Source organism: Theropithecus gelada, chromosome 3 (genome assembly GCF_003255815.1).
Source record: "Theropithecus gelada isolate Dixy chromosome 3, Tgel_1.0, whole genome shotgun sequence".
NCBI classification, from domain to species: Eukaryota; Metazoa; Chordata; class Mammalia; order Primates; family Cercopithecidae; genus Theropithecus; species Theropithecus gelada.
Window position 1 is genome coordinate 15,891,043 of NC_037670.1, and position 15,355 is coordinate 15,906,397.

General features: G+C 51.8%; 1 protein-coding gene across 2 annotated transcripts in view; it reads right to left on the reverse strand.

The window, feature by feature from the left end:
• DAGLB (diacylglycerol lipase beta) overlaps window positions 1-15,355 on the reverse strand; it is a 42,767-nt gene that overhangs the window by 8,637 nt on the left and 18,775 nt on the right. For both annotated transcript variants that reach the window (XM_025378463.1, XM_025378462.1), the window contains 5 exons: window positions 10,616-10,742; window positions 9,376-9,459; window positions 6,077-6,154; window positions 1,567-1,647; window positions 1,354-1,481 (listed from right to left, as the gene is read on the reverse strand). In XM_025378463.1, coding sequence (XP_025234248.1) covers window positions 1,354-1,481; window positions 1,567-1,647; window positions 6,077-6,154; window positions 9,376-9,459; window positions 10,616-10,742 — 498 coding nt within the window. The remainder of the gene's footprint in view (window positions 1-1,353; window positions 1,482-1,566; window positions 1,648-6,076; window positions 6,155-9,375; window positions 9,460-10,615; window positions 10,743-15,355) is intronic.

The window sequence follows — 15,355 nt, forward strand, 5'->3', positions numbered from 1 at the left end:
ATTTTTTTTTTTTTTGAGACGGAGTCTCGCTCTGTCACCCAGGCTGGACTGCAGTGGCCGGATCTCAGCTCACTGCAAGCTCCGCCTCCCGGGTTCACGCCATTCTCCTGCCTCAGCCTCCCAAGTAGCTGGGACTACAGGCGCTCGCCACCTTGCCCGGCTAGTTTTTTGTATTTCTTAATAGAGACGGGGTTTCACCGTGTTAGCCAGGATGGTCTCGATCTCCTGACCTCGTGATCCGCCCGTCTCGGCCTCCCAAAGTGCTGGGATTACAGGCTTGAGCCACCGCGCCCGGCCAAAAATGTCTTTAAACATGTCCACTGTGCATGTGTCACCGCCCACAGCATATGCCCCCCGAGAAGGACCGCTCAGCACACTGGGCTCTGGACGACCCACCAGGCGCATGGATGTCAGCAGCCGCCCTCTGCCAGGGCTGTGAGAATGGGGGAGGCTGTGCATGCTTATGGGGAGGGAGGGTAGGAGAAGTCCCTACAACCTTCTGCTCAATTTTGCTGTCAACCTAAAACTGCTCTAAAAAATAAAGTCTGTTTGAAAAAAGAATCTCAGAATGAAATGCTTTAGGAAATTAAAGGTATGGTCAGACAGGTCTAAGAAAGGCTACACAGACCTTCTTCTGTGAAACAGTGCTTCAAAACAAACCTCAGCTGGGTGCGGTGGCTTATGCCTGTAATCCCTGCACTTTGGGAGGCCGAGGCACGCGGGTCACTTGAGGTCAGGAGTTCGAGACCAGCCTGGCCAACATGGCGAAACCCTGCCACTACAGGGTTGTCGTGGCACGCAAGTGTAATCCCAGCTACTCAGAAGGCTGAGGCAGGAGACTCGCTTGAACTCGGGAGGTGGAGCTTGCAGTGAGCCAGGCTCGTGCCACTGACTCCAGCCTGGGAAACAGGAGTCTCAAAAAACAAAACAAAACAAAAACCACAAATCTCTCTTGTGGATGAAAAATTGTGATTAGGTGATGAATAAAAGAGGAGTCTTGGCCGGGTGCAGTGGCTCATACTTGTAATCCCAGCACTTTGGGAGGCCAAGGCGGTGGAACACGAGGTCAGGGGTTAGAGACCAGCCTGACCAACATGGTGAAACCCCATCTCTACTAAAAATACAAAAATTAGCCAGCATGGTGGCGTGCACCCATAGTCCCAGCTACTCGAGAGGCTGAGGCAGAAGAACGGCTTGAACCTGGGAGGTGGATCATGCCACTGAGAGCGTGACTCCTTCTCGGCGGGGAGCGGGGCGGGGAGGGTGGGAGGGGGAAGGAAAAAAAAAAAAAGATGAGTCTTGACCACATGACACTAAGTAGCAAGCTATTAGAGCAGGAAAACAAAGGCTCACCTCCACAGCCCCCGAGGCGGGGAGAAGGCGTAGCACCTGACCTGCGGGTAGGCGGCTCGGAGCATGGTGGCCAGCAGGGCGGCCGCCCCACCCCCGAGGCTGTGGCCCACGATGACCAGCCGGTACTCCTAGAGGACAGACAGCAGAATGAGGCGAAGGGTAAAAACAACAGCTCCAGAGAGGAGAAGGAAAGAAAGTTAACTAAGATCTCACAGGAGCAATGCTGAAGGCTTGGCTCAAAATCCCGTCGTTGATGAGTCGTCGGTAAACATATCTGGCAGCTTGTGAAATACCCTAAAAACACAGACAAAGAAGGTAGTTAATCCTCAGACAAGGCAGGCCCAGGGGAGACTCGAGATGGGATGATGCTGTGCACTGATGTGTGAGTCTCTCCCGGGATCTGAGATCATGGGCTCAGCAGCCACATCCATGGTGCATGGCTATGCTCCTGGCCCCTTGCACAGAGCCTGACATGAAGCACGGTGCTTCACGCCTGTAATCCCAGCACTTTGGAAGGCCAAGGCAGGAGGATCACTTGAGCCCAGAAGTTCAAGACCAGCTTGGGCAACACAGTCTCTACTAAAATAAAAATACAAGACCAGCCTGGATCCTGTCTCTACTCAAAAAATAAAAATAAAAATAAAAAATAACCGGGCTTGGTGGCGAGCACCTATAGTCCAGCTCCTCAGGAGGCTGAGGTGGAAGGATTGCTTGAGCACAGAAAATGCAGGCTGCTGTGAGTCATGACTGCACCACTGGGCAGCACAGTAAGACCCTGTCCCACCCTAAAAAAACCCAAAAACAACCAAACATCTTTCCACAGATACATTTCTGTGGCTTTGTCTGTAGCTACACCGTTTAGTGCTATGTGAACATACCACAATTCACTTCAGCCAAGTTCCTATGGCTGGTCAGATTTACACTTTTTAAATGACATTTAAACATAAAGTTCTAGAGCTGGGCCAAGTGGCTCACACCGGCAGTCCTAGCTATTTGGGAGGCTGAGGCAGGAGGATAACTTGAGCCCATGAGGTTGAGACCAGCCTGGGCAATGTAGCAAGACCCCATTTCTCTAAAACAACAAAATTCATAAAGTTCTGAATCAAAGAAGCTGATAAGCATCCACTGTTCTTGCAAAGGTAAAACTAAGTGAGTTTTGGGGCGGTTAGGTTTGGCTTTAACTTCAAAAAATAAATAAAATTTTATTTATGAATGAATGAATGAATGAATGAATGAATGACAGAGTCTTGCTCTGTCGGCCAGGCTGGAGTGCAGTGGTGTAATCTCGGCTCCCTGCATCCTCTGCCTCTCAGGTTCAAGCGATGCTCCTGCCTAGCCTCCTGAATAATTGGGATTACAGGTGCATGCCACCACGTCCAGCTAATTTTTGTAGTTTTAGTAGAGACGGGGTTTCACCATATTGGCCAGGCTAGTCTCAAACTCCTGACCTCATGATCCGCCCGCCTCAGCCTCCCAAAGTAGTGGGATTACAGGCATGAGCCACTGTGTCCAGCAAAAATTTAAAATTTTCTGACATACACATCTGTCCTCTGAAACAGGCTTCTTGAAAATTAAGCAGTTGGCTGGATGTGGTGGCTCATGCCTGTAATCCCAACACTTTGGGAGGCTGAGGCAGGAGGATCACTTGAGCCCAGGAGTTCAAGGTTACAGCGAACTATGCCCCACTGCACTCCAGCTTGGGTGGTACAGTGAGACTGTTTCTGAAAAAAATCATCATAAAAATAATAAAAGAAAAAAATAAAGCCATTCCCTACATGCAGTTAAGCCCTCAAAAGATTTTTAAAAAAGAAAAGCAGTGCCAGGGAAACGGCCCCGTCAATGAGAAATATCTTCAAAATGCTTTCTCACCTTGCTCCTGTTCTGGGCCCGGAGAAAAGTGGGCCTGGCCCCGTCCCATAAAGCTTCTATTCTAACAGGATGGGGTGGAGGAAATCCCACAGAAGATGGGAGACTGTTTTTCATCATCTCTAATGCAACTACAAGTTTCTTTTTTTTGTGAGACGGAGTCTCGCTCTGTCCCCCAGGCTGGAGTGCAGTGGCGCCATCTCGGCTCACTGCAAGCTCTGCCTCCCGGGTTCAGGCTATTCTCCCAGCCAGTAGATGGGATTACAGGCGTCCACCATCTCGCCCGGCTAATTTTTTGTATTTTTAGTAGAGACGGGGTTTCACCGTGTTAGCCAGGATGGTCTCCATCTCCTGACCTCGTGATCCACCCGTCTCGGCCTCCCAAAGTGCTGGGATTACAGGCATGAGCCACCGCACCCGGCCCTGACGGCATTTAACCAATCCCCAGATGCCCTTTCTCTCTCTTGCGACGGGGGGGATGCAGTCAACTCCAGGCGACACTCACTGGGCACCTACTGTGTGGCTGGCACCGGGCAGGCAGAGCCCAGCAGGATGTGGAGTAAGCCGCTGCCGGCGAGCCTCCCCGGCACACTTCCAACAACAAAACGCCAACACCCTTTCGGCCGCGCAGATTTGGAGTCTGATTACTGTGAACAGCGTCGGAGCCAAACTCAGCGCGACTTGGCACTAATGAAGCCAAGAGCACAGGACAGGCCCCGAGTGGCAGCCTTCCCGACCCAAGGGACAAACTGTCACTAAAATACGAACACAGCACGCGGGGGCCTCAGCTGCCAGCCAGGCCGGGGGTCCTCAGCTTGTGGTCATGTAAAGCCTTTGCCTGAGCAGATCCACCCAGGCCAAGCCCCTTGGCCCCTGATGGGTTTCTGGGGCATCTCTGTACTAAGGCTTACAGTTCCTCCTTTCCTCACACACACCCAGGAACAGTCAAACTGGAGTCTTTTGTGAACTGGCATACAAAAAAGACAGCAAAGGGCCAGGCGTGGTGGCTGACGCCTGCAATCCCAGAACTTTGGGAGGCTGAGGCAAGAGGACTGCTTGAGCCAGGAGTTCAAGACCAGCCTGGGCAACATAGTGAGACCCCCATCTCTACAAAATACAAAGTAAAAAATTAGCCAGGCATGGTGGCACACGCCTGTAATCCCAGCTACTTGGGAGGCTGAGGTGGGAAGATCACTTGAGCCTGGGAGATGGAGGCTGCAGTGAGCTATGATTACACCATTGCACTCTAGCGTGGGTGACATAGTAAGACCCTGTCTCAAAAACAAAAACAGTCGGCCGGGCGCGGTGGCTCAAGCCTGTAATCCCAGCACTTTGGGAGGCCGAGACGGGCGGATCACGAGGTCAGAAGATCGAGACCATCCTGGCTAACACGGTGAAACCCCGTCTCTACTAAAAAATACAAAAAACTAGCCGGGCGAGGTGGCGGGCGCCTGTAGTCCCAGCTACTCGGGAGGCTGAGGCAGGAGAATGGCGTAAACTCGGGAGGCGGAGCTTGCAGTGAGCTGAGATCCGGCCACTGCACTCCAGCCTGGGCGACAGAGCGAGACTCCGTCTCAAAAAACAAAAACAAAAACAAAAACAGTCCGGGCGTGGTGGCTCAAGCCTGTAATCTCAGCAATTTGGGAGGCTGAGACGGGCAGATCATGAGGTCAAGAGATCGAGACCATCCTGGCCAACATGGTGAAACTTCGTCTCTACTAAAAATACAAAAATCAGCTGGGTGTGCTGGCGGGCACCTGTAGTCCCAGCTGCTGGGGAGGCTGAGGCAGGAGAATGGCTTGAACCCGGGAGGCGGAGGTTGTAGTGAGCCGAGATGGCGCCACTGTATTCCTGCCTGACCAACAGAGCAAGACTCCATCTCAAAGAAAGAAAGAAAGAAATAGGCCAGTAACAAAAGGACAAATCCTGTACGATTCCACTTCTGTGAGGTTCCCAGAAGAGACGACTTGTAGAGACAAAGTAGAACAGAGGTTCCCAGAGGCCATGGAAGGGAGGAAGGGGAAGTCAGTGGTGATGGGTTCAGAGCTTGTGCTTGGGGTGCTGGGACTGGACATGGGCACACGGCACTGTGAACGCGCTGAATGCCCAGAACTGCGCACTAACTACCAACGAACAGTGACACTGACCAATGTGTTTCAGGAACATCTCACCACAGTTACAGAAAACCCCCAAAACTAGAAACCCCGCCCCTCTTCTCTGGGCGGGGGGTTTTCAATCCTTCAGGAGGAGCTGAGGCAGCCTCACACGCATAGCACAGTGAGAGTGAAACTGTGAACTTGGCACCGTGACATCTGCCATCTGCACAGAGAACGTGTGAATGACCCGGCAGAGGCCAGCAGGGTGGCCTGCCTCCTGAGGGCCTGGTGCTCGCTCTCTGCTGCTCTGAGTCGTGATGAAGCTTTTCTTCACCATAAGAATGTACTACTTGAAATAATTCAGAGGAGGCTGGGTGTGGTGGCTCACACCCGTAATCCCAACACTCTGGGAGGCTGAGGCAGGAGGACAACTTGAGCCCAGTAGTTCAAGACCAGCCTGGGCAACACAGGGAGACTGCCTCTCAGCAAACACACAAAGAGAGAAGGAAAAGCCACAGAGCTGGGCTCAAACGCCCAACCTGGTACTTATTCCAGTAGCCATGCGACTTCAGGCAAGGTGCTCGCTCTCTCTGAACAGGCTTCTCTCTCTTAGAATAAACAAAATCCTACAACCTCCCAGGGCGGCTGTGAGAATCAGCGCAGGAGGAACGGGCAGCGCTGTCTGTGCAGTTCCTGGCCGAGGTGCCCATCTGCTGTGTGGTCAGCATTCACGGGAAAGACGCACGAGCCTGCGCTCATACCTTGTGTGCCAGGCGGTCCTGCACCTCACACTCCACGTCCAGCACCTCGCTCTCTGCTGACAGGTCCGTAAGGACGTCCTGTAAAAAGGGCGTTGCAGAAGCGGCCATCAGCCTGGGATGGGCAGGGTGGGAGAATGACAGGTGGTTCCTGCTCCTGACACTTCTATGGAGGATGGCGGGGATGGTACCGTCTCCTGGTTCAGTCCCCAACTCAGAAGGGAAACCCAGCGGTGGCTCCTGAGGGCCCCGATGGTGCGACCAGCTCTGGGCCGGGCGTGAAGAGTGGAGGGGATCATGGAGCGTGCCTAAGACACACCCTGCGCCTTCCCCATCACACACATATATTCTAAGGACTCCGCGGCACAGAGCCTGTACCAGGGTTTTGAACAAAGCCTGGTTCCTGTCCTCAGGAGCCCCGTGACAGCTGAAACCGTGGAGAGGGGGAGGCCCAGACTAGTGCTGCAGCAAGGGCCAGGCGGTGCCGAGTCAGAGGACAGGGCACAGCCTAGGGGCAGGGGTGGCTCCCTGGAGGAGGTGATGCCAGAGCCAGACCCGAAGGAAGAGGCTGTTGTGAAAGCAGAGAGGACAGGCGCGTCCTCCCCACAGGGGCAGCGGGACCACTGGCTGGGGCCCTGGACGCGGCTCCACACCAGCCCTATTTGAAAAGGTCCACAGGTGAGTGCTGTGCGGCTGGGCTGGAGGCCCCGGCACCGGTGTCCAGGCTGCGGAGCAGGCAGGGGGAAGGCTGCTGGGTAAAGCACCCAGAGCTGTGATAAGAAACACAAACTTGCCAGGCACGGTGGCTCACGCCTGTAATCCCAGCACTTTGGGAGGCCGAGGCGGGCGGATCATCTGAGGTCGGGAGTTCAAGACCAGCCTGACCAACACGGAGAAACCCCATCTCTACTAAAAATACAAAATTAGCCTGGCGTGGTGGCGCAGGCCTGTAATTCCAGCTACTCAGCAGGCTGAGGCAGGAGAATCGCTTGAACCCGGGAGGCGGAGGTTGCAATGAGCCGAGATCGCACCACTGCACTCCAGCCTGGGTGACAGAGTAAAACTCTGGAAAAAAAAAAAAAAAAAAAAAGAAAGAAAGAAACAGAAACTTGATATTAAAGGCAGTGGGCCCTGTCACAGAAAAGCACGAAATCATGTCCTCTGCAGCAACCGAGGCAGCTGCGGGCCATCATCCTTGCCGAATTAACACAGACACAGAAAAGCAAACACCGCATGGTTTGATGTGACAGTGGAAGCTCAACACTGGGTTTTCATGGACACAAAGAGGGGAAAATAGACACCGGGGCCACTAGAGGAGGGTGGGGGAAGGGCTGAAAACCTAAGCACTGGGTACTGTGCTCAGTATCTGGGAGACAGGATCAACGGCACCCCAAACCTCAGCATCACCTTGTATACCCAGCTACAAACCTGCACGTGTACCCTCTGAATCTAAAGTACAAGTTGGAATTAAAAAAAGAAAATTTAAAGACACATCAATAAAGGCAATAGGAAGCCACTGGAGGTTTCTGAGCAGGACGGTAAGATCCGACCCGTGTTCTAGAGTGAGTCCTCGGTGGACAGGACAATGGACAGAAGCTGAGGTGAGTAGATGGCTACAGCCCAGGAGGTTGAGACCAGCCTGGGAAACATAGTGAGATCTTGTCTCTATGAAAATAGAAAAAATAGCCGGGTGTAGTGGCACATGCCTGTAGTCCCAGCTACTTGAGAGGCTGAGGCAGAAGGATCACTCAAGCCCAAGAGGTGGAGGCTGCAGTGAGCTGATTGTACCATCGTACTCCAGCCTGGGCAACAGAGCAAGACCCTGTCTCAGAAGCAAACAATCAAACAGACTGTGGAGAAGAGAGACTAGACAGGGACGGAGATGGGAAGCTAGAGGACTGGGACCAGAAGTGGGGCCACGGCGCTAGAAATGGAGAGAGGGTCACACAGGTGGGGCAGGAACCTCACACGCAGCAGACAGGGTGCACAGAAGCCACAGACGACGCCACTGCTTCCTTAGTTTCGAGATGGAGTCTTGCCCTGTTGGCCAGGCTGGAGTGCAGTAGTGCGATCTCAGCTCACTGCAACCTCCACCTTCCGGGTTCAAGCGATTCTCCTGCCTCAGCCTCCCAAACAGCTGGGATTACAGGCACCAGCACCGTACCCAGCTAATTTTTTTTTTTGGAGACTGAGTCTTGCTCTGTCTCCAGCCTGGAGGGCAGTGGTGCGATCTCGGCTCACTGCAAGCTCCACCTCCCGAGTTCAAGTGATTCTCCTGCCTCAGCCTCCTGAGTAGCTGGGATTACAGGCGCCTGCCACCACGCCCGGCTAATTTTTTGTATTTTCAGTAGGGACAGGGTTTCACCATGTTGGCCAGGCTGGTCTCAATCTCTTGACCTCCTGATCCACCCACCTCGGCCTCCCAAAGTGCTGGGATTACAGGTGCCACTGCTTCTTAAATGGGCAATGGGGGGACGCTGGCAGGGCTGACATGAACAGAGCACCCTCCGGGAGGAGCAGCCCTGTGAGGAGTGTGGCTTCTCTGGTGCCTCCCGGGAGAGCCAGATGGCTCCTGAAGATGCAGGTTTGGGGTCCTGGCCCTGGACCTGGGAGGCTGCCGCAGAGCCAGTCGGGAGCAGAAGAGGGCCGAGCGCACAGGCTCTGGAGTCTCAACACATTTTCTGGGTCAGCAGAGAAGAACGGGAAGTGAGACTGAGGAGTGGCCAGGAGGAAACCGGAATTGAGAGAAGAAAGCTTCGACAACGAAAGCGTTGCCTGGCATCTCCAAGGGGCACAGGAGGATGGGCTGAGGAAGACAGAAGAGGGGCCACGGGCTGGGGATGGATGTAGGCAGTCCTGGCTGCACCTGGAGAATGGCAGGCCACGAGGGGTATGAGGACCCAAACCCGGAGCTTGCAGCCGGGCTAGTGGCCAGAGGCGTGACTCTCTGCCGCCATCTGGCTCTGGTGCAGGAATTCCACAGGAGGCTCCCAGGTGTGGGGCCTGGCTGGGCACAGGGAAGATAGTCAAGAGGAGGCCAAGCAGGTGCCCTCTTGGAGCTCCCGTGGCGGGGGGCCAACCTGCCAGCCGCTCTGCCGCTGACAATTCTCAATGAAGACGAACAGCTTCATCCCTTTTTGCAAAGGGAGTATTTCCCAACCCTGGGCTCACATCCTCATTTTCTGTCCTCAGCGTTTTCCTGCGTCTCATGCGGTTACTGACGGTTTTCCCCAGCTGAGCGTCTGTGTGCTCCCGCCCCTACACCCCACTCCCAGGGCTGGAAAGTCAAGTTCCAACGTTACCTGCAGAGACATGGTCCCCCTCACGGCGACGACAACAGACTCTTTCCTGTGATCCAGAGCCACTATAAACGGCAGCTCGTAAACCTGCAGGAGCAAGAAACAAGCATGGAGCCTCAGCAGTGAACAAGTGCACCCGCAAGCGAAGTCAGAGCCCTGTAGTGTCTGCGGTGACGGCCCAATTCCTGTGGCACAGAGGAGGGGACGCCGCCTCTCTCCACTCATGCTCACTACACAGTGGGACCCGCTCTGGCCAGGACTGGCCTTCATAAACCACGCTGCTCGACAGGAAAAAGGATCTTCGTTTTCTTAGCCTCCCTCTGACCTCCCCACAGACTGGGATTTAACTGACCCAGGGTGCAGCCTGGACTTTAGCAGTTTTAAAAACTCCTCAAGAGGTTCTTTTGGACAGCAAAGTGTGAGAGCCGCCCATCTGCACCAGCAGGCCCCCCGCGGCTGTGTGTGTGAGAATCACCTGGAGAGACACCGAGCCACACTGGGCACACAGCACTGCAGCCACACACAGCTGGCTTTTTCTCGAGACACAGTCTCGCTCTGTCGCCCAGGCTGGAGTGCAAATGTGCAATCTCGGCTCATTGCAACCTCCGCCTCCTGGATTCAAGTGATTCTCCTGACTCAGCCTCTCGACCAGCGGGGACTACAGGCGCCCGCCACCACGTCCAGCTAATTTTTGTATTTTTAGTAGAGATGGGGCTTCACCATATTGGCCAGGCTGGTCTTGAACTCCTGACCTTGTGATCCGCCTACCTTGGCCTCTCGAAGTGCTGGGATTACAGGTGTGAGCCGCTGTGCCCAGCCCACCGCTGGCTTTTGCAGCTTCTCCCCAGGTGACGGTGACCCCCCCAGAGTGCCAGACCCGCTGCGCTACACTACTGATGGAACTCATGACCCAAGACAGCGATACAAACCCCGGAAGCCATGCAGGATTAATACTGAGGGACTTCACTGCTCCTCGATAGAAGGGCGAGATAAGAAACGCAGCATGCTATCTCTGATGAAGACGTCTCTATCTTACGTGAAACCTGGCTTCTGAACCTGCACCAAGGCATCTGTGTGGCTTCCCCAGGGTCTGTGGCTGGCCCCTCTGAAACTGTACACAGAACTTAGGAGTGTGTTTGTGTGTCTATGAATTACGGGAAGAATAATTCACAACTTCCATCAGAATCTCTAAGGGCTCCAGGACCCAAAAGAAGTGAAGAGCCGCTGCCTACAGCGTCCATACCTTGTCATGGAAGCTGACGTGGATGAAGTCCCTGTACTGCAGCCCTGTCGTGTGCAGGATGGAGCCGAAGTGACAGTTGAGCTGATCACCTCCGACCAAGTCATAGTCTGTGGTTCTGCTTCTGCAACTAAAAAAAGGAGGCCAAAGATGTTACTGTGCCAAGCAGAGCCACTCAGCAAGGAATGTCCGTCCTCACTGCCACATTTTCCCAGAGACACGAGGACCAGAGCGGACAATTTTCAGGACTTAGCCTGGCCGACATGGAATGGCTTTTTAAAATTTATTTTATTGATTGATTGATTGAGATGGAACCTCACTCTGTCACCCAGGCTGGAGTACAGTGGTACAATCTCGGGTCACTGCAACCCCTGCCTCCCGGGGTCAAGCGATTCTCTTGCCTCAGCCTCCTGAGTAGCTGGGATTACAGGCACGTGCCACCACGCCCGGCTAGATTTTGTATTTTTAGTAGAGCGGTGTTTCGCCATGTTGGCCAGGCTGGTTTTAAACTTCTGACCTCAGGTGATCTGCCCATCTTGGCCTCCCAAAGTGCTGGGGTTACAAACGTGAGCCACTGCACTGGGCCTTGAATGGCTTATTAAAGATAATACTTCTCGGCCGGGCGTGGTGGCTCAAGCCTGTAATCCCAGCACTTTGGGAGGCCGAGGCAGGTGGATCACAAGGTCAGGAGATCGAGACCATCCTGGCTAACACGGTGAAACCCTGTCTCTACTAAAAATACAAAAAAAAAAATTAGCTGGGTGTGGTGGCAGGCACCTGTAGTCCCAGCTACTTGGGAGGCTGAGGCAGGAGAATGGTGTGAACCTGGAAGGTGGAGCTTGCAGTGAGCTGAGATCACACCACTGCACTGCAGCCTGGGCAACAGAGCAAGGCTCAAAAGATAATACTTCTCTGTGTACACATGTCTTAGGTAGAGCTCTGACTTCTGGCATCATGTTAATGATTCCCATATTCAAAAAATTAATCAACAAGGATGGGCAAGTCCCTAAAACTGAATGCCAACAGAAGTAGGTAAACCAAACCTGTCCAAATGAACAACACAGTCAACTCTGGAGAAAACAAATAAGAAATCATAGAAGTAACTTTTGAGTACTGTACTCCATGTTTAAAAACAAAAAGAGGCTGGGTGCAGTGGCTCATGCCTGTAATCCCGGCACTTTGGGAGGTCGAGGCAGGTGGATCACCTGAAGTCAGGAGTTTGAGACCAGTCTGGCCAACATGGTGAAACCCCATATCTACTAAAAATACAAAACTTAGCTAGGGGGGTGGCAGGCGCCTGTAATCCCAGCTACTCGGATGCTGAGGTAGGAGACTCACTTGCACCCAGGAGGCGGAGGTTGCAGTGAGCTGAGATTGTGCCACTGCACTCCAGCCTGGGCAACAGAGTGAGACTCCGTCTCAAAAAATGCAATTAAATTAAATTAAATTAAAAACAAAAAGAACTACAAACAAATTGCAAACTCTACTTAGCAGATGCCCTTTTTGTAATGGAACTGGGTATAGGAATTCTGAAACTATTTTGTTAGTAATGGGGGACTGAGTGTGGGTAACTCACGCTGATGTTGCTGCGGGCCAGGCTTCTCTTTGCAGAAATGATGTGGAGAAGCAAAGAGAAACCCTGGGACTTTGGATTAGAATTAAAAGATATCAGGGCCAGGTGACTGATGCCCATGAAGCCAGCGCTTTGGGAGGCTGAGGCGGGAGGTTCGCTCAAGTGTTGGAGACCAGCCTGGGCAACAAGGCAAAACTGTCTCTAGAAGAAATTTATTAATTTAAAACATTTAAAAAAATTATCCCGGTCTGGCAGCGCATGCCTGTAGTCCCAGCTACTTGGAAGGCTGAGGTGAGAGAATCCTGTCTCTTAAAAGACAAACAATGAAAAGGTATTAGTATAATCTCATAATCTTTAAAATAAATACATAGGCCAGGTGTGGTGGCTTAAACCTGTAATCCCAGGACTTTGGGAGACCGAGGCAGGAGGATAACTTGAGCCCAGGAGGTTGAGGGTACGGTGCTACAGTAAGCCATGATGATACCACTATACTCTAGCCTGGGCAATGGTTCCAAGAAAGGAAGTGCTCAAAACAAGACAGGGTCATATGAAAAGAACATAGGAGCCAGTCTGCAGGACAAAATCTGGGACATTCTGAGCATCAAATAAACACTGTACTTACTATAAAATGAACAGTAATAATTACAACCCACTGAACTTAAGAATCTATAAATCCATATTGACAATAAAATGTAGGGATAAAAAGCTCTTTTTTATAGGAAATGACAATTAATGTAGAAGAAATGATGAATTTAGAAAAATCACAATTTTGGCCAGGTGCAGTGGCTCACGCCTGTAATCCAACCGCTTTGGGAGGCCGAGGCGGGTGGATCACCTGAGGTCAGGAGTTCGACCAGCCTGGCCAACATAGCGAAAACCCATCTCTACTAAAAATACAAAAACTTAACCGAGTATGGTGGCGCGAGCCTGTAATCCCAGCCACACGGGAGGCTGATGCAGGAGAATCACTTGAACTAGGAGACGGAGATTGCAGTGAGCCAGGATCACAAGACTCCGTCTCAAAAAAAAAAAAAAAAAGAAAGAAAGAAAAATCACAATTTTGCCACCATCCTAGTGATAAGTGATTCAGACAAGAATCAACGGATGCTGTACTGCCAGATGAGAATTCAGAGAGGGACAGGACATTTATTTACTTGTTTTTTATTTTGTTTTGGTTTTTGTTTTTTTCTTTTTGAGACAGTCTCGCTCTGTTGCTCAGGCTGGAGTGCAATGGCTGTGATAGCCACTCACTGCAACCTCCAACTCCCTGGTTCAAGCGATTCTCCTGCCTCAGCCTCCCAAGTAGCTGTGATTACAGGTGTGCGCCACCACACCCAGCTAATTTCTGTATTTTTAGTAGAGAAGGGGAGTCATCATGTTGTTCAGGATGGTTTTGAACTCTTGACCTCAGGTGATCCACCTGCCTTGGCCTCCCAAAGTGCTGGGATTACAGGCATGAGCCACTGCACCTGGTGAGATATAGACATATACATTTATTTATTTATTTATTTATTTTTTTGAGACGGAGTCTCACTGTCTCCCAGGCTGGAGTGCAGTGGTGTGATCTCGGCTCACTGCAAGCTCCACCTCCCGGGTTCACGCCACTCTCCTGCCTCAGCCTCCCTAGTAGCTGGGACTATGGGCGCCCGCCACGATGCCCAGCTAATTTTTTGTATTTTTAGTAGAGATGGGGTTTCACCACATTAGCCAGGATGGTCTCGATCTCCTGACGTCGTGATCCACCCGCCTCGGCCTCCCATAGTGTTGGGATTACGGGTGTGAGCCACTGCACCCAGCCTATTTATTTTTTAAGACAGGGTCTCCTTCTGTCACCTAGGCCGGAGTGCAGTGGCGCAATCCCGGCTCACTGCAACCTCAGCCTCCTGGGCTCAGGTGTTTCTCCTGCCTCAGCCTCCCAAGTACCTGGGACTACAGGTACACACCGTTACACCCAGCTAATTTTTATATTTTTAGTGAGATGGAGTTATGACAGGTTGCCCAGGCTGGTCTCAAACTCCTGAGCTCAAGTGATCCACCTGCCTCAGCCTCCCAAAAAGCTGGGATTACAGGTTTGAGCCACCATGCCTGGCCCAGGACAAGATATTTAAATTATTTCAAGGCTGGCAGTCACCACCTCAGCCAAGCAATCAATGTTAATATCACCAGAAACAGGACAAACCAGCATCGTGTATCCCCCGATATGATATACTAGGAAGAATGTTTGTCATGGACCATTCCCGCCAAAAATGCAAAATGTAAATCTAATCACAGGCAAACCATCACACAAATGCAAATTGAGGGTCCTTCTACAAAATATCTGCACTGTCCTCTTCAAAATGTCAATATCATGAAACGAAAGAATGGCTGAGAAACTTACAACTTGAAGGAGACCAAAGAGACATGGAAACTAGATGCAATGCATCATCCTGGATTGGAAAAAAAATTGCTAAAAAGGGTATTACTGAGGTTGGGCACAGTGGCTCACACCTTGTCATCCCAGAACTCTGGGAGGCTGAGGCAGGCAGATCACTTGAGGTCAGGAGTTCGAGACCAGCCTAGTCAACATGGGGAAACCCCATCTCTACTAAACATACAAAAATTACCTGAAGCCGGCCCTGGTGGCTGACGCCTGTAATCCCAGCACTTTGGGAGGCTGAGGCAGGCCAATCACGAGGTCAGGAGTTCCAGACCAGCCTGGCCAACATGGTGAAACCCCGTCTCTACTAAAAATAGAAAATTAGCCGGGCCTGGTAGCGGGCGCCTGTAATCTCAGATACTCAGGAGGCTGAGCCAGGAGTACCACTTGAGCCTGGGAGGCGGAGGTTGCAGTGAGCTGAGATCGTGCCACTGCACTCCAGCCTGGGCAGCAAGAGTGAAACTGTCTCAAAAAGGGAAAAATAAAATAAAATGGTTCAGGGAAAAAAAAATACGCGCGTGTGTGTGTGTGTGTGTGTGTATATATATAGATACATATAGGATGTTTGTCATGGACAACATGTGATGGATATATATATATAGAGAGAGAGAGAGAAAGAGAGTGATACAGCACATGTGACCAGATGAGTCACAGCTGGTGACTCTAGGTAAAGGATTCATGGGAGTTCTTTGCACTGTTGTTGCAAGTTTTTGAAGTATCTCAAAATAGAAAGCTTTTTTTTTTTTTAAGGGAA